This window comes from Bidens hawaiensis, unplaced genomic scaffold, assembly GCF_021521415.1.
Source record: "Bidens hawaiensis isolate Kalapana, Puna unplaced genomic scaffold, B.hawaiensis_p1.1 tig00000459_1, whole genome shotgun sequence".
Lineage (NCBI taxonomy): Eukaryota > Viridiplantae > Streptophyta > Magnoliopsida > Asterales > Asteraceae > Bidens > Bidens hawaiensis.
Window position 1 is genome coordinate 909,730 of NW_027491031.1, and position 26,886 is coordinate 936,615.

The 26,886-nt window shown below is 39.1% G+C and overlaps 2 protein-coding genes and 1 pseudogene across 2 annotated transcripts; 1 reads left to right on the plus strand and 2 right to left on the minus strand.

Annotated features, from left to right (window-relative positions):
- Positions 1-9,796: 9,796 nt before the first annotated feature.
- LOC143629257 (plasmodesmata-located protein 2-like) lies at positions 9,797-10,711 on the minus strand. The gene has a single exon (XM_077098575.1). It carries the CDS (start codon positions 10,583-10,585, stop codon positions 9,797-9,799), a length of 789 nt encoding a protein of 262 aa, XP_076954690.1. The 5' UTR covers positions 10,586-10,711.
- A 1,737-nt stretch (positions 10,712-12,448) lies between these two features.
- LOC143629684 (tubulin-folding cofactor B-like) lies at positions 12,449-16,439 on the minus strand. The gene is made up of 9 exons (XM_077098895.1): positions 16,331-16,439; positions 15,113-15,224; positions 14,415-14,566; positions 14,219-14,337; positions 14,085-14,146; positions 13,960-14,001; positions 13,620-13,753; positions 12,950-13,019; positions 12,449-12,675 (listed from the first exon to the last, which is right to left on the minus strand). The coding sequence occupies exons 2-9, from the start codon at positions 15,212-15,214 to the stop codon at positions 12,628-12,630; spliced, it is 729 nt and encodes a 242-aa protein (XP_076955010.1). The 5' UTR covers positions 15,215-15,224; positions 16,331-16,439; the 3' UTR covers positions 12,449-12,627.
- Positions 16,440-18,671: 2,232 nt separating this feature from the next.
- On the plus strand, positions 18,672-22,226 carry LOC143629693 (putative pectinesterase 15; annotated as a pseudogene).
- The last annotated feature ends 4,660 nt before the right edge of the window (positions 22,227-26,886 follow it).

Genomic DNA, 26,886 nt, shown 5'->3' on the forward strand with positions numbered 1-26,886 from the left:
TCGCGCATAAGGGTTTTTGCTTGTGCGAGGTACAGGGCCATTGTGTCATTCACGGCCGTGTACGTCCCGTTTATTTGGTTGGATACTAACATGGAATCCACGTGGGCTTCCAAGTTTTTCACTCCCATCTTACGCGCAATTCTCAGCCCGGCCAAGAATGCTTCATATTCTGCTTCGTTATTCGTACTTGGAAAATCCAGTCGAATAGCGTAAGTGTATTCTTGGCCTGCTGGGTTGGTTAGTTTCAACCCTGCGCCTGAACCCTCGTTGCTGGCTGCTCCATCAGTGTAGATTCGCCAGACATCATCGATGTCCTGTGCTGGGGAGGGTTGAGCCTCCTCCTGGCACTTTTTCTCCCGCGAAGCGGGGACTTCTGCAATAAAGTCGGCCAAGACCTGGCCTTTTATGGTTGGTCTTGGCTTGTACTTTATCGCATATTCCCCCAACTCAATTGCCCATTTGGCTAGACGTCCCGATAACTCGGGTTTGCCTAGAACGTTTGAAGTTGGTGAGAATGGTGATTGGGTGACCTTGGAAATATCGTCTTAGTCTGCGTGAAGCCTGTACAAGCGCTAAGACTAATTTTTCCAGGGTAGTGTACCGGGTTTCTACGTCTGTTAGGACACGGCTAACATAGTAAATAGGCATCTGGATACCTTTTCGCTCTACTAGCAGGACTGCCCCGGTAGCTCTGTCTGTGGCGGAAAGGTATATGATTAATTCCTCCCCCACTTCTGGTGCTGTGAGCGTCGGAAGTTCGATCAGGCGTGACCGAATTTCCTGATAAGCTGCTTCCGCTTCTTGTGTCCAGCGGAAGTGCGTTTTCTTTAAACAGTTTCTCAATGTTGACACGAATGGGAACGACCTATCCGCATGGTTTGACAAAAAGCGGTTAAGTGCGACTAGGCGTCCATTCAGTGTCTGGGCTTGCTTGATGGTAGTAGGTGATTCCATTTTGATAATGGCTTCGACCTTTTCAGGGTTCGCTCTGAAGCCATCTTTAGTAACAATGACTCCCAAGAACTTCCCTTCTTCCATCCCAAAGGAACACTTGCTCGGGTTGAGCTTCATGTTTATCTTTCTGAGCGTGTTGAAAGTTTCTTCGATGTCTTTCAACATCGCTTCTGGCTCAGGGCTTTTGATGACCAAATCATCCATGTAGACTTCCAAGTTTCTCCCAATTTGGGCATGAAACTCTTTGTCCATCAGGCGTTGGTATGTGGACCCTGCATTCTTAAGTCCGAATGGCATCATTTGATAACAAAATGTGCCATCGGGCGTCCGAAATGCGGTTTTGTCCTGATCATCTACGGCCATGTGGATTTGATGGTACCCCTTATATGCGTCAAGGAAGCATTTAAGGCGAAACGGTGCTAATGAATCCACTTTGAGGTCAATTTCGGGTAACGGGTAACAATCTTTGAGGCATGCTTTGTTTAAATCTTTGAAATTTATGCACATGCGCCATTGTTTGTTAGCCTTCGGTACCATAACGGGATTTGCAACCCATGTTTGATATCTACTAACGCGTACGATGCCCGCGTCAAGGAGTTCCTTGACTTGGGTTCTACACGCGTTAGCCTGTTCCGCTCCCATTACTCTGCGCTTTTGTATGACTGGCGTAAAAGCCGGGTCACGCTTGAGCTTATGCTCTGCTTTACTTCGAGGTACACCAGTCATGTCAGCTGGTGTCCACGCGAAGATGTCAGCGTTTCTCTGTAGTAAGCGTTTGAGTAAGGTGCGCGTAGGATCAGTGATTGTTGGGCCAATGGTAACAGCCTGGTCAGGGTATTTGCCATTGAGGGCCCATTTTTCTGGTTCGGTGATGGTTGGTTTAGCCATCTTTGGTTTGGGATTAGATGAGACAGATGCGATGCATACCTGGGGAATACCGGTGATCATCGCTACACCCTCAGCTGTTGGCCATCCCATCATGCCGTGGACTGAAGATACCATGGCATTGAATCTTGCCATCCCGTCTCTCCCGAAGAGAATGTCGTATGTGTGGTGTGGCTTCCTCATCACGACGAAGTCCACGTCTTCTGTGCGGGAGTGTTTCCCGTCCGTGAGAATGACGGGGAAAGATAGGATACCCATGGGGGTGTTTGTGCTGCCATCGAACCCTTCCATTGAGGCGTAGACCGTTTCCAGACGTTCCTTGTCTTCGTCGTCTAGCTTGTCGAAGAACTGCCTGTACATAACCGTTGACGAGGCGCCGTTGTCAGCAAGAGTGCGGGAAGTGATGTAGTGCCCCAGCTGGCTTCTGATGACGATAGGGCCTTCTTTGCTGGGTCCTCCTGGCACTCGCGGGAAGCGCACCTCAGCTTCCTTCCACGCGCATGGTTCTGTCGTTCGTCGTTTTCTTCCTCTGATGTTACTCTGAACCATGTGGATGCTGATGTCAACGGGCTTTCGCCCGTTGCCTTTGTACCGGTTATCATTCCTCCCTCCATTCTTGATTGACGCCACAAGGTGTGTAAGTCTTCCATCCTTGACGAATGTTTCAACAATATCCCTCAAGGATGTACACTCCTCAGTGTTGTGACCCTTTGTCCCGTGGAAGTCACAGGACTTACTCTCATCCGCATTAGGTCGCTGCCGAATCACTGGAGCTTTCGGCCATGGGAGTTTTTCAGTGGCAAATATCTCCGTGACGCTTTTGGTGAGTGGCGTCCACCTGTGTTTTCGGTTCGAAGGGTGCGTGTTATCCCTTCCACCTACGAGAGGGCGAGAGCTGGATGTGGTGTCAAAGTTTACCCTTGACTGCCAAATACCTAGCTTCCTCTTTTTGTTCTGCCGGGCGGTCCGAACGTTGTTTTCTCTGGTCCTCTGCGTGTAGAGGTGTGTACTCTGGGGAAGATCCCTACCCAGTTTCTTCTCCGTCTCGGCAAAGCGCTTGGCCGCCGTCATGATGGCATCCCATGTGGATGGCATGCCGTCCTTACCCGTCAACGTGCGGATAAGCTCTGGGTATTCGGCGCCCTGGATGAAAGCGGCGCGAACAAGATCTTCACTTATGTTGTCCAGACTCAGCTTTTTGGAGTTGAAGCGAGTGATGAAGTCTAGTAAAGATTCATCCTCCTCTCTAACGCAGTTGAGGATCGTCCACTGTTCTTCAGTATATTTCCTCTGTTGACTGAAGTGTTGGCTGAACTTGTGCTGAAAGTCCGCCCAATCATAGATGTGGTGGACCAGTAAACGATCGAACCACGCCCTGGCCGCTCCAACCAGCGTCATCTGGAACATATAACACCACGCGGGTTCCGTCCAGTTGCTGACGGTTGCCCCCGCTATGAATCTGTTCAAGTGATCGTCTGGGTCGGATATACCATCATAAGTGCCGATGTTGGACATCTGTTTGGCACTTCTCGGGGCGATTGCTTCCGCAATGTCCCTTGCAAACTTGGACGTTCCCGCATTTGCAGCAGTTGGTCTAAAGGTTTTAGAGAAGTCATGTGGGTTTCCCCCCGCGTTCCTTGGTTTGAAGGTTTCTCCAAAATTCCTTCTTGGTTGGAAGTCCGTTTCCTTACGCTTCCCTTTCGCCCTGTGGCGAGGGTTTGCGTCGGTGTCGGATTCCTCCCGATCATTGTCCGAGTACTCGCACTCACTGTTCATGTTGAGCTGTTGTCGAGTGCTTCCGAATTCGTCAGCCTGTTGGAGTGAACGCAAGCGTTCATCCAACTCAGCTTGGAATTCCTTCTGACGTGCTTCGGCCCAAGCCTTTACTTGATCGAGTGTTTGGCGAGGGAGCCTCGTCTGTTTCTCCAACTGGGCATCAGTGAACCCCAGTGAAATATTGTTTACTGCACTTGCCCCGGCTTAGGTAACCGGGGTAGTGTTCGTAAAATTTGTGTAACCGCCGGTGTTCCCCCCAGTAGCTGGGGTTGTGGTTACCGGGGTTTCTTGGTCACTCATTGGCCTTGGGACCTGAGTAACGTTAACCATCTTTTCAGAGGTTTTTGAAAAAACTGAGAATTAGTTCTAGCTTTTATGCACGGATGGCGCCAATGAAGAAACACTAGGTGACCCCGAGTAGATTATGGATAATCTGGGGGTTAAGTAATGTTTCCCACGAGGGTTAGGTCCGGCAGAGATGGTTATTCTGATGACCTGCAAAACAGACACCGTGAGCTCGTCACTGAGAAGGGGGGGGGGGGGTTCCTCCTTGTGACCACCCTCCGGCGTGAGAATCAGACTAGATTGCTCTGAATATAAGTGTATATAAAGAGAGATTGCTAGAGAAGATAAGATACAAGATAATGATACCGTTCCAAGGTGTTGGAGTATTTATAGCCGAAGGTAGGTTTCCAAGCAGGTACAGCCAGCTGTATAATATTCCTGTTCTACCAACTATGGGCTACGCACGTGCCATGCTGGTTGGTGGGTAGGCAGCGGCTGATAGTGACAAGGCCGGCTGTGTACTGTTCCTTTCCGCCGGCTATGTACTATTCCTTTTCCGCCGGCTGTGTACTGTTCCCTTTCCACCAACTGCAGGCTATGTGCGTGCCACGACAAAGGTTGGTGAGTGGACAGCGGCTAATAGTGACAAACAGTACTAGAGCGTGCTCCTCCTCGTACTGTTGTCGGTGAGCTGTCACCCTGTGATTGGTTCATGGGCTGCTTTGGTCAGATCTTGTCTATTTTGTCCTTACCTTGGCAGGTATAGTACAAAAGATCTTCCAGAAGCATACGGACTGGCTCATTTGGGCGGGAGTATTCCCGCCTTGCTCATTCCTTCAGGTGACACTGAATTATTGAGAGTTAGTGCCTTGTGCGTGTAGCCTTGCTATTAGTGCGGGTAGCCTTCCCTGATGGCTTGTATCCGCAGCTGCGGGAACAGGCGGGGTACTTCACCATTGGGAGGCTTTCCCTGCGGGAACAGCTGGCGTACTGCGCGTAAGGTCTTCATCTCTGAGCATGGTGGGTCCTGCGGAACCAGTTGGTCCTTGCGCAGACGTCCCTCTTCAAGGTGAGTCTTGCGGGTCCAACTGGGCTCTGCTGGGACCTACCTCTTCACCTGGAGAACATTTTTAGCAAATACGCTCGCACGAAGACCGACAAACTCACATTTAAAGAACTTTGGTATATGACCGATTCGTGCCGCAATGCCTTTGATTTCTTTGGCTGGTATGTACTTTCTCTCCTTGAATTTATTAACAAGAGTTTTTTTTGTTAACGGAATATTACGTCGCTAAAAGTAGGAAACCGTTACAACAAACGTCAAAACCGAACCGTTAAATCTTAAAACCGGCCAGTTGATTCAACCAACCTAGTCATTTAGGTTTATATCGTTTTTCAAAACTGTAGACTGTAGTTGGCCGTTCGGCCCAACGCTTTAATCAAAGCGGCCGAACCAAACCAAACCAAACCAAACCTTGAACACTCTGTTTCTGAAGATGCATTTTGTGCTTTTAAATTAATATTTAATTTAAAAGCATAACATGTACTCACAAATAAATTTCAGAGATATTCTTTTGTACTAACAAATTACACGTCAATACAACTGCCTAGCGACGATTATTGGTCGCTATTATGTTTGATGCTTTATTCTGTCACTAATGAGGTTTTTTGTCGGTAATGTTCGATTGAACTTATACGTTTATAGGATTGCAAGCAAGTTAGAATGGGGAGTTCTTTATGTGCTTGCAAAGGATTCAGAAGGCTTTCTATCGAAAGAATCAGTAAGAAGGTGCTACGATGGAAGCTTGTTCGACTACATTGCAAACGAGTAAAGAGGCTCCGTTGGTAAAGCAGCATGATTAACGTATTTAGTTGTATTTTCTCTTTACGCGCCATGTACTTAATTTCGCAGGTTACGATTAAGATCGAGTTAATTTAGTTTACTTTGCATATTGTATTGGATAGTTTATTTTGTTATATATAATTATGTAGTATTTTAGTAAGAACAAACCACTTTTATAGGTAGTAATGTAGTATAGTTTAGGATAAGTGTTGTAAAGCATTGACAAATACATATTAAAGTAACATAAATATTAACATGTACCTAAATGATATTTTAATATAATTAACATGCGTGAATGTCGGCCACGTAGCGATGTCACGTGTCAGTTTTGAACGAAAACGCCTCTTTGTGGCACAGAATGTCCAGCGACAGCCGGCAGCTGCACTCAAACATAAACTTGTGACATTTGCGACAGGATTGGTAGCGGTCGCTAACTTTTCGACTATTGTGCCTTCGGTTGAAGAACAATCGCTAAATTTGCGACTCTTTCTTCGTCACAAATATCCATTCGTGAAGTGGTGTATGCCTGAGTTTTGACATAATAGGTGGTCTTACTTGTATCATTGATGTTTCACCGTTGGTCCTCAACATTTAATAATTACTATATAAAGTGTGTAAATTAGGATCAAATGTACTTATTAAACGTTGAGGACAACGGTGCAATATCTGCAAAGCACGAGAACCAACCAAACAAATAATATTATAAAGTATTATTGTACCATCCAAGTATAAAAATAAATATGAGGTATACAAACTTACAAAGTAAATCAACAAAATCTAACATATTAGAGTACATACATACAAACATATTTTTGAAGGACCTTCTTTAATTTAAACTAGTCAAGCAGAATGCTGCAAGTCTACAAAATGTTACATATCATCTTCACCAATCTGCACCAACAAAAACGTGTTTCTTACTATATGTCATCTTGTTTCGTGAAAATAAACAGAGTATCGACAAACAAGTTATAACGAACTAACCTTCTTGTTTTTTTTAGATGATCTTATACAGTAGCATACGGACGACAATAGACCTATAGCGACACCTACACCCACCACCATTGCTACTGCCTTCCCCGAACCGCCCCCGGCACCCTTTTCTGTTGAAAAAAAGTTAAGGCAATATGAGAGGCTAAGTGCAGTTTTCAAGACCCAACGAAGAAGTTTGTCGCTAAAGATCACATTCACAACTAAATTGAGTGTAGTGACATGTAAAAGTCTGAAAATATTTTTGTTTCTTTTAAGTCACTCAACTTTTGTTAAAACTCATCATTTTGTAAAAATAAAAAATTATTTATGTTAAAAAATGTAAAAATTAAGTGATCTAAATCGAACATATATAAATTTTAGTTATTGTTTACTGATTATTTATTTTGAATTTTACTTGAAGTATGAGTTGATAGTAAAAAAAATCACTAACATTTTCCAACAGTTATTTTTAATAAAATTGTAACATCTAATAAAAGCTGAGTATATTTAAAAAAAAAATAAAAATTTTAAGCGACTTTAGCGACACACTTGGAAAACTTGTTTTTTTCTATATGGCACCTTGATGAGGTTTGTAGTCTGTAACATCCCGAAATTTCAAGATAATATTAATTATATTACTTAATAATAGAGGGAAAGTTTACTCGGGTTATCAGGAAATAAATAAAAGAATAGGAGTTGGTATGGGTCGGGCTAGTGTCGGGTAATGGATGTGGGTTATGGACTTGGATTAATAGAGATGGGTTAAATGAGAATGGGCCTTAGGTCCATGGGATTTCAGGGATATAAATATCCCCTAAACCCAAAATATCTTTCATTTTTCACCAAACTCCGTAACACACACACCACACACTAACTTCGCCGGAACCGGGCCGAGCCAAGGGAAGAATCGGGCAGGTCCAAGAGTAAAAGATTAGTGTGCTAGCAGGTTAACGAGATCCAACAAGCTCAAAGGTATGATTCTTGATCTTTGAAGTTTAAAGGTCCAAGCTTTTTTAGTGTATAAGCGACCGAAAATGGTCGGGAAGCGTAGTGGGTGAGATTGAACCATAGCAAGGGTGTTAAAATCGCTCAAAATGCTGGAAAGAAACCGAACAGCGGCTGTCTGGGCAACTTCGCCTTCATCTGGGCAACTTCGCCTTCAACGCGACGAACTTCGCCTGCAAGCTAAGTTCGCCTGATGAACTTCGCCTGCAAGCTAAGTTCGCCTGATGGCAACTTCGCTGTAAAGTTAAGTTCGCCTGATGATAACTTCGCCTGAAGCCAAGTTCGCCTAAGGTTTAACTTCGCCTGAAGCTAAGTTCGCCTGAGGTTTAACTTCGCCTAAAGCCAAGTTCGCCTGAGGTTTAACTTCGCCTAAAGCTAAGTTCGCCTAAGGTTTAACTTCGCCTAAAGTTAAGTTCGCTTAGAAAATAAATTAAAAACTTAATGGAAAATGTGTTAAGACAGTTAATGTAAATAAAATTTTTCCAAGTTGACCTGTCAGCTCGACCCCAGCTAGGGGCTCTGCCCCTTGGACCCTGCTAGGGGCTGCCGCCCCTAGACCCCGCTGCCAGGGGCGCTGCCCCCGGACCCCCGTTCGTTGTGGGTAGTAGTTAAGACTGGAAAGATGATATGAGTAGTGATAGTTGTTTGATACGTGTACTTGTTATACAGTCAGCCGTGCACAGCTGAAGAAAGGGATTACGATTAACGGTGAACGTAACCGTGTTCAGGTGAGTTTCTAGCCCCATTCCTTGTTATGTTTTCGGGGATGTGTGCATACTCGATGTGTTGTTAATACATTTATCCTAAGTGATAAGTGTATGTCATATGTGATATGTGTGATAGATATGAATGATTGTTTGTCGGTACGCGAACGATCTTCGAATATTGCGCGTACTGTCAGGTTAAAAATAAAGGTACGAATATTATATATCGAAGATGTATGAATATTTCAAATGAATACTTGTCGGGGCGTGAACGATCTTCGGATATTGCACGTAACGACAAGGGGTATGGTTGTTAAATGAATGAGGTAAAGAATGCCTAGAGTGTTCTTATGTTATAATGTAAGTATGTGTATATAGGTACACGAATGGCATGTGAGTTCTACGTTCGACATAGTAAGTTAGGATGGCAAATCCCTCTAGCTTCTGTCAGACATAGACTCGGCTGGTAATGGCGTAGTTAAGAACTGCGAGCCTTATACGTGAAGTAGATGATATATGTAAACGTAGATAAGGACTGCGAACCTTATACGTAATGTAGATAGGCGTCAGCATAGGAAAGGACTGTGAACCTTATACGTGCTGTATTTATAGCATAGGGGAGGACTGCGAACCTCGTACGTGCTATGAATTAGGTTGCAACATAGGGAAGGACTGCGAACCTTGTACGTGTTGTGGATGTATTTCAGCATAGGAAAGGACTGTGAACCTTATACGTGCTGATTTTGTAGCATAGGGGAGGACTGCGAACCTCGTACGTGCTATGAATTAGGTTGCAACATAGGGAAGGACTGCGAACCTTGTACGTGTTGTGGATGTACTATGGTATAGGGAAGGACCGCGATCCTTGTACGTACCATAAATGGTGAACATAGGTAAGGACTGCGAACCTTGTACGTGTTCACGACCTTGAGTACAGGTATAGACGGTGAACTATGAACGTACTCTCGGTAGACTGAGGTTAGTGATTGTAGATATGTATGTATGTATGTATGGTAGCAAGTATGTATGTAGAACAGAAGGGTAACTAGTGAAGTATGGATATGTATCTACAGATATGTATGTATGTGTATGTATTGTATGGCGTTCGATTAACTAGAACTCACTCAGCGTAGCTGACTTTTAGTATGCACGCAGGTGAGCCGATTATAGAGTTAGCATGAGGATGACACACGGCATGGATTGAACGGCTGGCATCTGAAGAAAGAAGTAAAGATGTTTTAAATATAAAGTTTTGTGTTATGGTATCAAAGAAAAGATTTAATGTTTTGTAACAAATGATTGATGTTTTATATTCCGCGAAAAGTTTTAAACTCTGATTTGAAGAAATGTGTTTATGAGTAAATCCGACGCTAAATTAGGGCCACCGGGTTCGGGGCCTTACATAGTCGCTAAAACTAATGAAGCAGTTCTCCAAATAAACCTCCCCCAAATCCGATCCCCAACATTTGTCTTGAGCTACTTGAAACGCATTGCTTACACACTCCCCACACTCGCACACTTCCATACTCCCCAGGCATTGTCCCATCGCGTACATCCCCTCATGCCGATTTTCACAATACCTGACACCACTACTAGTTACACATTTAGCGAACGTTTCAAATGCCACATCCCTAACTTCTTGCAACCCCTCGATCCACGGCCTCCTTTCACCACATTTCTTGTGTTGCAAGTAATCTTCCCGAACAATCAAATTCAAACCCTTGTTATCAACCTTTGCGCTTTCATGTTCAGGTTGATCAGGCCCAGGCTCGGGTTCAGGCTCTAGACTGATAAAGCAGCCTTTGAGCTGAACCCGAGCTAGAGAACCTGAAGAACATTTCAATATTGTAACAGTGTTTACTATGCAATCATGGCAATTGACCACGGTGAGGTCATGATTGCACTGAAACTTACCTGACACTACAAACAGGTCGTCGCCAGTGCTAGTTTGGTAAAACTTGGACTTTGCGGATTTCTCTACAAGTTCTTGCACAAGGGATGACACCAAAGTGTCGGGAATGTGCGTTTCGTTGTGACATTTCTTGTAAACAAAGTCGGTATAGTGCAAAAGTGATTCGGAGTTTGATGAAGTTAAGGTTAGTAGTAACATGAAGTTGAGGAGAATCCATTGTGTGACATGTAGGGGTTTACTTGCTTGTGACATTATTGCAACAACAAGATATGTGTTTAATGTTTAGTGTTTTAGATTTGATAAAGATTGTTGTTTTGTGATGGGTAGGTTATGGTTGGAGCAGTTGATTATACTATGTTGTACTTTTCTCATCCAAGTTCAACTAATGTATTGGACGACAAAATGTTTGGTGAAGTTAAAGTAAAGGTGATACCACTATAACATATGGCATTTTGTGTATAAAAATGTGTTAGTATCAAATAAAAATAACTTTTTAACTTGAGAAACGTATAAATAACCAGAGTTATTATGTTCATGTTAGAGTAATTATTTGAGCTACAATAATAATTGTATTTTATTTTTTATCGTGTAATTACTCTAGTTTAAAAGTATTAAAGGGATACTAATTTATTTATTTGTATATTTAGATTTTTTTTTATTAATCTAGGTCCTACCTCATACAAAATAAAATTGAAATCCCTGTTTTATTTTGTGGTTCATATTTAAAAGACTTCAAAACTTTTGAAGTTTAATAAAATTTAATTTAATTTTTAGTTTTTGAATGCAAAGAGTCGATATGTTTTGAAAGATTTACTTATTTATTTTGTTATTAAAATTCACTCTAACACTAATACATGTGATTCTATTTAATATTTAATATATTTAAAATATTTAAAAATATAGTAAATAATTTCTTGTTAGGATTAATATTATTCCAAAATAAATATTTAGAAAAGATCGAAATACAGATAAAATTCCCTTAAACGCACTTTTCAATTTATATTCAAATAATTAATTTTTGAATCTGTTATCAAATCCCATATTTATTTTGATGCATAATTAAACAAAAAAATATCGGTAGATTCAAAAATTAAAATCTTAATTTAAATCATTTTTCAATACAAATATACTTATAGCTGGAACAGTCTACCTATAAAAACATTATTCTTTTGCTCCCAAAATTTAAGTATTAACGATAATTACCTCTTTCCCACTTTCACTTACTCCATATCAATCCAAAAAAACATGATACAATAGCATACCAAATTTCAAGAAAACTGGGTGTTGAATAGTGTAGCGAATATAAAATTTATGAAAAAGCGAAATTGGAACAGGATTTAAAGAAAAAATGGTTCATTGAACGAAGATGTTAAACATTCATGACATCACTACTAGCGGTGCCACGATGGCGGTGCAACTACCACCAACATCGCAAACACCACTATCCATAGGTGGCCAAGAGCATCATCATCATCATCACAAATGGAGTAAAAATTTCAACAAAATCTAGCTACCTTTTGTTTAATGATTACTCATTAGTAGATTGATTTTGTGGGAATATTAAACTCTATTTGTATAGATGATGGTTTTCATTGAACCACCATGGTAGCTAGTGGATGGTGGTGTTTGTGATGTTGTTTGTAGTTACATCATTATGGTGTATTGTTGGAGGTGATGTCATGAAAGCTTGACCTCTTCTTATTCTATTATGTGACTACAAGCCGCGGTTTCATGCCGTATGTAACAATTTTCTCAGTTGCTCGTCCTCTTCCAATTACTCATTTTCATATAACGCAAATTATAATGTAAAAAGCGACAATGTTCATGTGACGTGCCAAATATTAGAAACATAACCACCTCCCCGTAAGGACTCATAATTATCGGTTGGGTTTAGCCTGTCACTACCAAAGCAAAATGCGACGTGCCAAATGTTTGAAGATCAGCTCTTTTAGGTTGAATAATGCGTTGATCTCATCACGTGCCAAATGTTTGAATAAGCAGTTAAAAACAAACTACTTAGATTTAAAAACAATTCTTCAAGAAAGTTAAAAGTACATACTATATAGTTTTGAACACTCAGTGTAATATGGAAAGAAATATAATCCAAAAAATCCAAGAGCCTCATAAGAAACAAGATTTTAAAGATTCCACACACACAAAAATGATGTTTTAAAAAATAAAATGAACAGATGCATGCAACAAGTCTATGAATCTATGATCATAATTCAAGAACATACTCTGCTTTTAATATTTAAAAAACAAAAGTTCGAAAATAACACTTACTAATATTGCTCTTAGATTTCTTCATCTTCAAAGGGATCTCGTTCAGGATAATCCCCAACCTGCATTATATCCAAAACCATACGCCATTTAGAAAAACAATAAAGCTTTAAAACATACTTATAAAAATATATATAGACGACCATTCACTTTTAATAGTTCGTATGCATTAGATGTACACTTTGGACGACTTTCAATATGTGTTGGCTCGTTGAACCCGTTTGACCCGTTTTCTATCTGGCTATACTGTTTCTTTAACCCATTTGCCCCGTTACAGATACAACATAACCCTAATCAACCCATTCAAAAGTAAACAGGTCGAGTATGAAGGCTAACCTTTACTTTATCTGGTCTGACCATGGCTCCATGAAGCGGGGGGCATTCAAAGAACCGTGTCCCTTTCACCCTGTCCACATCAGCACAAGCAATTCAAATAAAAGTAAGACAAAGAAAACGAGACAAACGAGTCAAAATGTTCCTAAACTGTACTCATATGTGTCCAATATACAAACTTGTAAATCGTTTCATTAGAATAAATGATTATCTCAATAATACACTATGATCATATTTAAAACATAAATAATATATGAAGATAAAAAAACGAACAAAAAAGTGTTGGCGGGTCAACTCAACCAGACCGGACTGTTTGACCCATACCTAAAAGCTACAAACTTTGAGCTGAACCAAAAATCCGATTAGTTACCAAACCCACCGTTTTCCAACTCTGATCATAAATTACATAAAAAATTTATTACAAGAGAAAGAGTTAATTAATTACACAGATTGTCCCATGTGGTTTAGGCAAAGTAACAGGCTTAGGTACTAAATATATATATATATATATATATAATATTAGTATTTAATTTGTATGTATATTATTTTTAACTCTGATCACAGGTATTTAGTGTTGATATGCTATATACCACAATTTCGTATATAAAGAAAGGGAATGATATATACAAAACAACTCAATGGCAAAAGGGTAAGTGATCTAGAATTTACTTACAAGCCATCATGTTTTCCCAATGGTTCATCGTATTGAATTCCAACCCAAAAGCCCGGCGCTAGACCTTCGGCTCGTCCCACAAACTTAACAACACCCCTTTTATCCCCTGGTTCCACTTGACATCTATCTCCGACCTATATCAACACAAAATGTAATAATTATAATGTTTGACTTGTTATATAATTCTAACAAAAACGATAGACTTTTCGAGAACTGAGAAGTACTTTAAAACAAGGAACTTAGGAATCTTGTATTTGCAAGTTTCGTCAGATTATAAAAATAGATATTTTGTAACTTCTGATGCCAAAGTAAGATAATTACATGACAAAAGACAACATACCTTAATATTTGCACAAAGGTCTTCCATATAATCATCAGTAATCTGCGGTGGAAATAATAAGTAAAAAGAAAAGTCCCATAAAAATAAAAATAAAAAGCGCTTCACTCTAAAATCAATTGGCTCACTTTAGATCCCTGGGCAGAAGCATTTCGGGGTCCGAGTTTCTCCTTAAACTTTCTATATGTACCTACAAACATATAAGTTAATGCACATATATTTTATGTAAAATGAGATTTTGTTGTCTCTTCAAAACAAATACCATCAAGTTTGTCATATGCTTCATCAGAAATTGTGTATTTTTCCACCAGTGAAGTATCCTCGAGCCAACCACCAGATGTTACAGATGATGGATCAAGATCTACAATATGCAGGCGATACCTACAATAACCATATGATAATATGAAAACAGTTCTTATCAAATATGAAACTACTGAAAAGAAAATTGCAAAACAAACCCGTCTAGTGGAGAGTAAAATCCAAACGGTCGTGAATTATCATTTACATCTGCTACTTTAGCACCAGTATCATCATATAGTTGAAGACTCATTGAAGTAACAGCAGTACCACATTTTTTCCATAGTTTATCTTTAACAGCTTCTACTGTGCTCTGAGAAATATCATTGAAAAGAATAAATCATATCCAAGCATTAGGGCTGTGCACAGTTCGGTTTGGGCTAAAAAACTGAACCAAAACCGCAATTTCGTTTTTTAATCCTTAACAATCGTTCAGTTTCGGTTTTTAGGTTATCAGTTTGGGTTCGGTTTGGTTTCGGTTTTGCCATTTGAGCTTGAAAATTTTAGGCTAAAATAATAAATTTGGGCCTAAATCAATTTGTTAATTAATAACTAATTAATTATTATACATTTGGGCTAAAATATTTGAGTTACATATTTAATTATTTATCAATTTTTTACAAACTACTAAAAATGAAAAACTATAAATTCGGTGATCGGTTTTTATTTCATGCATAACCAACACCGAACCTTAAGTTCGCTTTTATAAAAACTAACCATCGGTTTTGTTTCGGTTTGGTATTTTTCGGTTTCATGCACACCCCTATCAAATATTAAACAATTACATTGATTTCTCAAGAATCTATACCAGTTTGATTCAAGTAAAGAATTCAAGAAACATGAGAAGCAAATAACATACCTCAAGTGAGAATCTAACATCGGAGGCGAATGTCTTGAGATTAGAATGAGTTACACGTAACAGGGCTGAATCATCCGCTGGAAGTTGTAAGGAGGAAGCCATTGCTTCTTATCTGCAAAACAGGTAGACATGTCACGATAAGATGTGACACAGTAAGACACAGTTACCTATGGTGCTAGACACGAACACAACACAATAACTAATCATGACATTTTTTTGCATACGCCTATTTAGAAACAGGTTACATGACACGAACTGTTTAAGGACATGATAAATAGTGGGAAAAAAAAGTTGCCAAAAGTTTATTAAAGTCTTAAATGCATAATCCTTAACATGTTTGAAACAAAAATCGATAAAAGTCTAGAATTAATTTATAACATCCACTAAGTAGCGCATATATTTTTAACTTTTTTAATAATTAATTTAAAAAAATAAACTGGTCATTAACAGGTTAACAGGAGTTTAACCTGTTTAGACACGAATTTAAGCATGCCTTAAACGTGTCGACCGTCGACCTCTTTAACATACGAAACTTGATAAGCCCAAACCCAACTTGTTCTCCGTGTCGTTTCGTGCGCCTAAACAGGTCCGTGTCAGAAATTGCAAGCCCTAAATAAAACCATACCCTAGGTTTAATTTAGTGATTCATGTTCTCGTAAGCAATTCATAGAGATCAAGTTACAATACAGAAGTCAATCGTTTCAGGGATCCAAAAATGAATCTTTTCCAGGATAATAAACAATTTGGGTTCAAAATCGTTTCATCGAACAGTTGGTGTGCACACATTAAAAAACTCACTTACATCCATACGAATTGAACCCCTAAACCCTAAACCCTAAACCTTGAACCCAACTACGATACACATTCTGATCATTTCAGGGACACAAAAAAAATAGATCTTTTACAAGATAACACACAATTTGGGTTCAAAATCATTTCATCGAACACTTGGTGTGCACACATTGAAAGAACTCACTTGCAGCCACATAAACTCAAACCCTAAATCTTAAACCCAATTACGAAACACAGTCTGAACATTACAGGGGTACAAAAATGGATCTTTTACGAGATAATAAACAATTTGGATTTAAAATCATTTCGTTGAACACTTGGTGGGCATACATAAAAAAGGTCTATTAACAAAGATATGAGCTGAAACTATGCACACTGAATGTAACAAGTATTAAACGAGAGATGAAGAAATGGGTAATTGCTAACCGGCGTGTGATAGATTTGTGATCTGAAGAAACAATGGCAGTTGGTGAGTTAGCTTACTTTCCCCTAGTGTTTACAAGTTATGATTGAAGTAAATATATTATTATATTATGAATAATTTCTTATATCATAAACGGGTAGCAAAGGGCGTGCGCGGTGCGATTTGGTATGATTTTGGGCTAAAAATTAACTGAAAACCGAAACTCTATTATTTGGATTTTTTTCCGAAATCGTTCGGTTTTAGTTTTAGTTTTGGTTCAGTTTCGCTTTTTCGGTTTGTCATTTGAGTTTGAAATTTTAGGTCAAAGTAAAAAATTGGTCGAAAATAATTAATTTATGTATAAATAATTTGGTTAAATGTTAACTAATATATTATAATACATTTGACAATATAATATATATATATATATATATCTTATAAACGGGTAGTTAAGTTTGGAGTGTGCGTGGTGTGGTTTTGAGTTAAAAATAAATCGAAAATCAAAACTTTATTTTTGGATTTTTAGAAACCGTTCGATTTCGGTTTTAGTTTTGATTTCGACTTTTATCATTTGAGTTTGAAAATTTTCAACTGTAAATAATTAATTTAGGTATAAATAATTTTGTTAATTGCTAACTAATAAATTATCATATATTGGTCACGCGGCTCATTTCAATGATGACCATCCAAAGTGTGTTTTTCTTTCAATTTTTTATAAGATTAAATAATATTAATGATGAAGAATAAGGGAATGAGAAGAATGACCCATATCAGGGATTTTGGGGACGAGATTGAGTGATGGAGGAAAACTGAGTTAGCACTTAGATAACGCAGACGTGACGAATGAAGGGGGATGAGGGATGTGGTGTATACCCTTTAGCCTAAGGGTGTTCTTAGGGGTTTGTTATTTCGGTTTTGGGTTATTTGGGTTTCAAGTTTTATGTAGTGACTCGAAATCCAACTCAAAACTCTTGTGGTTTTTTGGGTTCGCATTGGATTTTCGGGTTGGGTTAATCGGGTTTCGAGTATCCAAAAAAATAAATATATTTTTTGAAAACTACAATGCTAAAATTAAAACAACATATTTTCCTTCTCTGATAACGTAAATAACCAGATAATAAACCAACATAACCCGATAAAACAATTAAAAAAAAGAGTAAAATTAAACAAACTCGATCCATAATCATCTTCAATCAAGCGTGATTTGGTTGTTAGTCATAAACAGAAAAAATAAATAAACTGTAAACAGTCGATCTATAATAGATGGAATGACATGAATGAGATTATGATAACTTTAATGACTAAAGCTTATATCAGTTTTAAATCAGAAAGTCAGATTGTTTGACCAGAAAAAGTCTTCATTGTAAGTTTATCCTTTCGATGGTAGCCCATGAAAATGTTACACTTGCAATGTTGGAATCAATTGTTGTACTTGCAATATTTTGTATAATACGTATTGGTTGAAACAGGTCGGGTCAGGTCAACCCAACAAGAATTATACTCTTTCAGTCTTAGTAATATAATTTTTTTTTGACATTGTTATAATGTACTACGTTTTCCTTATCGTTTGTCTTACCTATAAGCTAAGTGTAAATGGATTTTCTAGGGTTTGTAAATGAAAATCAAAGAGCATAAGGTCAACTCTATGGTGGTATCTTGACATCTTCAACGTAGGCCCCGTATGATGACAAGGAATTGAAAAATTCATTTTATTATAATATTCACAAAAAATACAAGGGTTCACATACTTAAGTTCACAAAAAACCAGTTAAATCTACGCTTTGCTATTGAAAAATTGATTTTATTATAATATTCTTAAATCTAAATTAAAGTATTCTTTCTACAATAGGAATTGAAAAAAAAAATCACAAAAAACTTGCCTTATTCATTTTTTAATTGGCCAACAATATTCTCTGATTTATCTTAAACTTATCATACTTTTATTTACCTTATTAGTTATTAATAAACTTACCATACTTTTAGTTACCCTATTAATATGTTAGGATGATTCAGATTTATACTGTTAACATAGATATTCTTACAATAAAGATAAATACTAATAAAACTTATAAAATAAAATTTTATATTTATAAAAGATATAATCTTTACAAGCTAAATAAAACAAAACCACATATTATATTCATGTAATAGATGATAAATACAAAAAAACTAATCAAATACTATATATATCTTGTATATACATAAAATTCAGATAATCATAACATGAGTTGAGATAAATACAATTAAGTGATAATTATATCATTTTTCAAGTTAATCTCCATTACCAAGCTTTAGTATTCTTACGTATAAATAACAATACAACCCATGCAAGTTTCAATCACATTAATCCTTTGGTCTGAAAACATGAACACTAAAAGTGACACATTGTTTTGGCTCTCTGCCGTTGCGGTTGCTCTTCTTTCAATCTTCATTTCTTTCTACACAAAAGATCCAAACAATGCAAAGTTTGAAAACCAAACTTTTACCCGTAGTTATAGGTTTCTTGCATGCGACGAAATGAAGTGGAAATCTCCACTTATAGCAAAATATGGGGTGGGACTTACTTTAACCGTCGATCAAAAGGGTTGTGGCAAGTTCAATAGTCTTCAAAAGGCAGTGGATGCTGTTCCTGATAATGCATCAAAACCGACGCTTATCATAGTTGATTCGGGCACATATAGGTAAGTAAAATATATTTGTGCATACATAGTTTGTGCTTAAATGTGTAAAATTAATTAATTGAAAATTGTTTTATTGTTTTGACAGGGAGAAGGTAGTGGTGGCAAATACTAAATCCAATCTTATAATTCAAGGCCAAGGTTATGCTAATACATTCATTGTTTGGGGTGACACCGCGGCTAATTCTAAGGGAACTTACTATAGCTACTCGGTTGGTGTTTTTGCGCCAAAGTTTATCGCTCACGACATCAGCTTTAAGGTAACTAGTTATATTGCAAGTAAATCATTGTTATGCAACATGAAAAGATAGTGTTTTTTTTTCAACGCAAGATTACTAAAAAGCTTGTGTTGTTATGGAATGATAAAGAACACGGCGCCTCCTCAAATTTCACATAAAGATGGACAACAAGCGGTTGCATTCAGAATCAGTGGTGATCAAGCGGCTTTTTATAGTTGTGGATTTTATGGATATCAAGATACTCTTCTTGATGAATCAGGAAGACATTATTTCAAAAATTGTTACATTGAAGGAGCAATAGATTTTATATTTGGAAATGGTAGATCACTCTATGAGGTAATTCACCATACACATTATTCTAAGGCTGAGGGGTGTGGGGGGCGCGAGAGGGGGCGCGAGTGGGGGCTCCAGCCAATAATATTGTGACGTGTGGCAGAGAGAGAAACTTGATAAGATGGGTGTTGGTTGTGGTACTCGCGCCCCTGGCCCTGGTGTGGAGGGGCGCGAGAGGGGGCGCGAGCGGTTTATTTTTTTATTTTTTTATAAATGTATTAAAAAAACGTATTATTAAAAAAACAAGAAATTATTTAAAAAAACACACATTTTTTTGAAAATTCATAATAAAAAAAAACATACTAAAAATTAAACAAACAATAATATTTAATAATAAAACTAATCTAATACAAGATCATCTGGTCGCCTCGTCCACAAATGTTCAACCAACTCATGTCGAAGACCCCCGTGTATCTCACGGCTCTTGATATTTGCTATGTTATGAAGTTTTTGTTGATCACTGATTGTGGACGGTTGTGGCGGAATGTCACCTTGGTAGTTTTGGCATATAGCTTTGCCCTCGTCTTCTAACGTCATGTTGTGTAGGATAAGACACGTGTAGACGACGTCCATTATCCTCTCCCGAGTCCAATAACGTATCGGGTTCGCCAGAACATAATATTGTTTTTTTATAGCTCCAAAAGCTCTTTCAATATCTTTTCTAGCAGACTCTTGCTTCTTCGTAAAATACTTCCGTTTGTCGGCGATTGGATCTGTAAAAGCTTGAACTAACACAGCCCATTCGTTGTAAATACCATCGACCAGATAGTACCCGTACTTGAAGAGGTCTCCATTTGCAACAAAAGATTGAGGTGGTTCAACCCCGTCGATAAGGTCGTTGATCAAATGTGACTGATCGATAACATTAAGGTCGTTATTTGACCCAGCAACACCAAAAAAAGCATGCCAAAACCAAAGATCCTGTGACACCGCCGCCTCAAGTATGAGGGTCGGCCCTTCATGATCACCACGGTGGAACTGACCTCGCCAGGCCGTTGGACACATAGCCCATCCAACATGCGTACAATCGATGCTACCTAGCATCCCAGGAAAACCATGTTTTTCTGCGTGCACCTCATATATGCGTTGGATGTCATACGTTGTAGGTTTACGCAGATATCTCCGAGCGTAAGTCGATATGACTCCTACGTACAATATATATTACAAAATGTAATAAATATTTAATAAAAAGTAAAATTAATGTTTTTTACCTTGGCAGAAAAAACGAAGGGATTCACGTGCAACCCTTTTCGACATCTGTAAATACTCATCCAAAGCGTCCAACGAGATGCCGTACGCTAATTGACGGATAGCAGCCGTGCATTTTTGAAGAGGGGTAAAACTGGGAAGACCCCTAGCATCCTCCCTTTGTTGAAAAAAGGGATACCGTGCCTCTAAATCACTCGCTATACGCGTGAACAATTGCCTGCTCATTCGAAAACGAGTTCGAAAATCCGACTCCGCGTATACCGGTTGAGGGCTAAAATAATGCCTCATCAAAGTATCGTTAGCACCCGATCGATCACGATCACGAGGTGGTGCTCTAACCCTCGGGAGTCGGGGTTGATGGGCTTGATTTTGCAAGGGATTGACCACGGTTGCGGTCAAAACTCCCCCTACATGAAGAAGCAAATCATCCTCTTCGGAGGAGTCGGAATCAGACGAGTACGACGACATTATTTTTAAAAAAAAAATTGGGACGATGGGTTGTTTTTGAATTTTTTTTTGAAGTTGTGGTAATTGATTTATATGAAATGGGTTATATATAGGAAAAAAATTTTGGGTTTTATAAAGGAGTTTGGGATATTATATATGAGTTTGGAGATTGAAGTTGTGCTTGATATGGTTAAAATGGGTTGATTTAGGGGTATTATATAGGATTTTGTAAAGGTTTTTTTAAAAAAAAAACCCGAGCTCAACGGCTCTTTTGGGTGGGCCCACTAGCTTTTCCTCTCTCTTCTCCCGCGATCACCCTTGCGCCCGCCTGGAAATCCGCGCTCGCGCCCCTCTCGCGCCTCGGTGGTGTGGTGCTCGCGCCCCGGGGCGCGAGCGGATGGCCTCACGCGCCCTTTCTCGCGCTCCACACCCCTCAGCCTAAACAACAACGGATTTTCATAGACCAACCGCTTTATTTTCTGACGTTTTTTATTAACCATTTTTCTTAAAACTTTATTTTAGGATTGTACGTTGAACTCCATTGCAACCGGTCTTGGGATCAATGGAGAGCGATAACAGCCCAAAAACGTGGCTCGTTACAGGAAAAGACCGGGTTTTCTTTCGTGAAGTGTAAAATTGTAGGAAATGGTAATATTTGGCTTGGGAGAGCTTGGGGTAATTATGCGACTACCGTGTTCATTAATATGTTCTTGCCTGCTATTATCGCTCCTGAAGGCTGGAACGACATGAATGACGCCTCTAGAGACCAGTTACGGCTGTTTTAGTTTTTCTACATGATATTGTGATTTTCCGTATATATAATCATATGTTAATCATTGTTATTAACATATATTGTGTGAATGTTTTTCAGGAAAGTATTGTTTGGACAACATGCGTGTTCGGGCCCTGGATCACATTGGACAATCAAGTATGTGAAAAATTTAACCGTAGCAGAAGCAATTCCGTACATGGGTATCGCTTATATTGATGGACAAAGTTGGCTTCATCCATAACATCTAAGAGCATTTTAGAACACAGATTTGATTTATGTCATATATCATAGCACTTTAATTAATACATTGTTACTTTATTCTCTTAATTTGATAATATAACATAAAAGTTTTGTTTGCTTGATATAAAAACTATTAAAGTTGTTTAATGATTAGCGAGATTCATCTAAAGATCAGTTATGGCTATTTAAAGGGTGTTTGGCATTGCGTATTAAGGAGAAATAAGGAGACATATAAAGCCATGGATAGTCATCAATTATACAAAATGGTAACCAAGCTAAAGAATTGTAAAAGAAGAACATAGGAGAAGAAGGAGATAATCTCTCAAATCATTAGTTGTGTATTCCATATTCAAGTTCGTATATTTAACGAACTCGATTACAATGATTATTTACATCTATACCCTCCTACTTCCTAGCAACGCATAAACCCCTACACTATTTAATACCTAACAAATTTTCTCCTTGCATTGTAGGAAATTTATTCTTGTCATTGCATGCCGCCATGCAAGTTTAATCAATATTGTGATTTAAAATGTGTTTTATAGTTAGAGAAGCGGTTTATCAAGTCCTAAACTTAACCTAGCTATTTATACTATGCGTGTATGTTTTAAATATTCAAAAACCGGTTCCAACAGTCCAAAGATGGCTATAGACGTTAGAACCGGGTACCCAACGGTCAAAAATGGATTAAATAAGGAAAATCCGGTGTACCTGGTTTTCGGGTATAACCCGTACCCGATTCCACTGAGTTCTTATATTTTCCAATCGAGTCGGGTTCGGTTTCTACCCAGTTCCTGACGAGAACCAGCTCCAGTTTGTACCCCGTTTCAAAATTCCTGGTTCCTACTAGGTTTCGGGTTTAAAAAATACTCAATTTGTGCACGTCTATATTGTATAAGCTAGCAATAATTTCTGCCACAACGCGCAGGATGTATTACTAGTGTAAATTCTTTTAGAACATCAAAGACTTATGAACCAACTTATTTCTATAAGATATCATGCACTATCTACCATTTTTGTGTCCAACTATTGGTACAGCCTATTGTCGCATATAAAAACAAGGTTTTCCTATGATAACTATTAAAACAAATTTAACAAACAAGACTTATGAATTACAATACAACTCCATTACCTTGAAACATTGGATTATTAAAAGTTGATGTTTCTATGTGGGAAAATAATATATATGATATTGAAAACCAGAAGATAGTAAATTAAAATGCCATAAACCAACTAATAAAAACATGATATCAAATATACCAAGTTGAATATAGATAAGATGGTGAGATCAAACTCTCCACATATTCCATGGCTTGTGATCCCTGTAGGCTGCCAACAATCCAGTGCAGATTGTATACGTCATACAATTCTTTAAACATGTCGTAGATTTTGATTCGCCTTTCATCCTTGTTATCAAACATAACAATTTTTCCGGCATCTATATTGGAGTAAAGGATACTGAAATTCGAGAGAGTAACATTTGATGTCAATATCTTCGACCATGACTTTTCCATACCATCTTCGTTCATTACCCATAACTCATATGTCATATTGGATTTATGGAAAAAGTGTAGACGCCCGCTTAATGTACACAAACTATCTCTCAAGCGAAATTTACATGGTAATAGTATCTCGGAAAGTACCATCTCCTTAACATCCAGAGCGATTGCAACATGTATACGGTCCGGTTTCTTAAATGCAATCCAATACAAAAATCCATTTGCAAATGTACCAAACCTCTCTTTCAAGAAAGGATCAACTATATACCTCTCTTCCAAATTGATAGATTTTGTGCTCCATAAACCTTTTTTAAGGCTGAAGACATCACATGGAACTCGATACGGATAACTGAACCTAAATCTTAGTTTTACAATCTTTAAATCGTCTAGAGTTGCACCATAACATAATCCGTAGGTGTCAACTCTATCAGATGAGTCCAAAGGTGGATGAGGAACAATCTTGAACGATCCGGTTAATGGATTGAACAAGATCAATATATCTTTACAAAGTAGAACGACTATCCCTTCAAATGTGAAGGGGTATGCACCCGCCTTAACATCGAGCGGGGCGGGTCAACCCACAAGATATAGACAAGAGGCTTGAAATCAGGATGTCATGAAGACACAAAGCCAAAACCTATGCTCAAGCGCATGAAACATCTGCGCGTGGCGCATATCACATACGCGCAAGCGCATGAAACATCTGTGAGAATAAAGAGAAGACCTTGCGCATCCCCGGGATAGGCGCATAAAGGCCGCGCGTAAGCGACACACAACAAATGAGACAATAGTCTAATCCAAATCAGGATAAGGACAACCATGATTGTACTCATCAGGCAACCTTCCAGAAGGTATCTTTTAAGGAATAAAGAATGTGCTGATGTTGACAGCTGCCAATGAAGGGTGGACAACTCAGCAAAGCCCATGTGCCACCACGTGATGGCACATGGGTCAGGTGAAATACCTTGGTCAGAGGATAATCAATGAAAAAGCACCAGGTGTCCTAAGTACACATGGCGCGAAGCAATAGGAGGAGGCCAAAAAGGCCCTAATTGGTCAGAGAATAATGATGAAACCATTGAAGACTACATAACTCGTTTCAATCAGGAATCTCTTGCAATTGGAGGCATCACTGAACAACTCCTACGTATTGCGCAGCTGGACCATAAAAATACATAAGCACAACTAAGGCAAAGCACACGCCAAAGCATAGTTGTTAAGGTCTCAGGTCGGGGCCGCGCATGTGATTATAATGGATATAAGCAAAGTAACACATACTGACACGTAAAGGCTAAAAAACTCATTCATAATTCCCTATAATAAATGCATGATAACGTCGCGCAAAAGAGGAATAATGAAATGCCAAGGCACGTGTCAGCATATTCAGAATATCGCAAAAAAAAAAAAAAAAAAAAAAACTTGAAATATGACAACTGTTAAGGATTAAGTAAAAATAATTTCCTTACAACCTTGTTCAAGTTTCAATGTGTAAGCATACCTTATATTCAACAAGCACACACATGCAATATAAAGAGATGAATTGGGAATGCGCAAGATGCGAATAAGGGAAAAACAAAATTTCATTCCGAAACATAGAAGTTTACAAATTTACAAATGATGAGGTAAAAACTACAAACACAAAAAAAAAAAAAAAAAAAAAAAACAAGAAGGGCTTTTCAAGTCTCTATGTTAATATCAGCCTCTTCATCCTCCTCATCATTATTTCCTCCCTCAGCATCTAGCGCAACCCGCTCCTCGTCATCTCCAAACGTACCATAATCAAGCTGTTCGTCTTGAATATAGTCGTCTTCTGTCATGATAGCGTCAGGAGTAGGTCCTTTGGTCACGCCAAAGCCGCTGGCAGAGGTAGCGTTGCCCGCGCCATCATCATTGCCACCAGTCCTTTCACATTCATCAAGTAATTTCTTTAAAGCGCCAAGATCGGGCTGGTCAGCAAGCGCGGCTATCTGCAAGTCACAAGGAACAGTATAAGTACCAAAGATTATGAAAATAAGTCAAGTAAACTCAGTAAGGTTAAAATACCTGCTCAAGGATGGGAATTGGAGTATTCAAGTACTTCTCCCCCACCTCAGCCATGTCAGGGCAGACAGCGTCGAGCTGATAAGGGTAGTCGGATGGATTCTTCTTTAGCATGCCATATTCATAACCATCCTTAAACCCCTCAGCCCGACCCACCAAGCGCGACGCCGCATTACAGTCCATCACAAGGGTCTGAAACTCGTCTGAATATTTCATGGCATAAGCGCAACGAGTCACACCCTGTGAAATCAGCCATTGACGATCCTGCGCGAGGGAAGAAACAGACGTCTCAAGAGCAGGGATTTGAGAGTTTAATAACTTAACAGTTTCCTTGACTTGTTCTAGCTCTTCTTTGTCAGACGCTGCTGCCGCCAAGGCTTCATTCTTTTCCGCTCGCGCAGCATCGAGCTCTTTCTTCAGGCGCGCAACCTCAGTCTCCAATAAAGATTTTTCAGTATTAACCTGCGCAATAGTTTGGTCACGCGCCTCCACTGCTAACTCCTGGTCACGCGCTTGACGCGCGTACTTGGCCGCATCTGCCTCTGCCACTTGCAGTTTCTCCCGCGCAGCTTGCAGCTCAAGCCCGCGCTTCACAAAAGCAGCGTTGGAACTTGCCCGGTTCTCGCTAAGTTCTGCTTGGAGTTTCTCAGCTTTCTCTCGGGCATCAGAAAGATTCCAAGCAGAAATCTTAGCCTCTTGCTTGGCCTCCACAAGGGCATCACGTACCTTTATATAATCATTGCGAAGCTCTTGGGAGGCAGCAAAAAACGCAGACCCAGCAAAAAGGTGGTCATTAAGCAAATCCACGCGAGCGCGGTCCTCTTGAAACCTCCTTTCAGCTGGAGGAACAGAGTGAGCCCAAAAGTCTTCACATACGCCCAAGGATTGGAATGAGCTCTCTTCAGTGATACTCCAGCTCGGGCGGTATATGTGATCGACTCCCTACAAACACAAAGCAACGCAAAGAAACGTTTTAGTTATCTAAACACTAACTTGGAAGTCTGCACAGCGGAGCAAAATAAACTTATACCTGAGGAGAACCGGCAGAAAGATTAGCGCCAGCTGATGAGCTCCTGCCTGCCCCATGAGAAAAAGGCTGCGCCACGAAATCTCGTGGCGCTA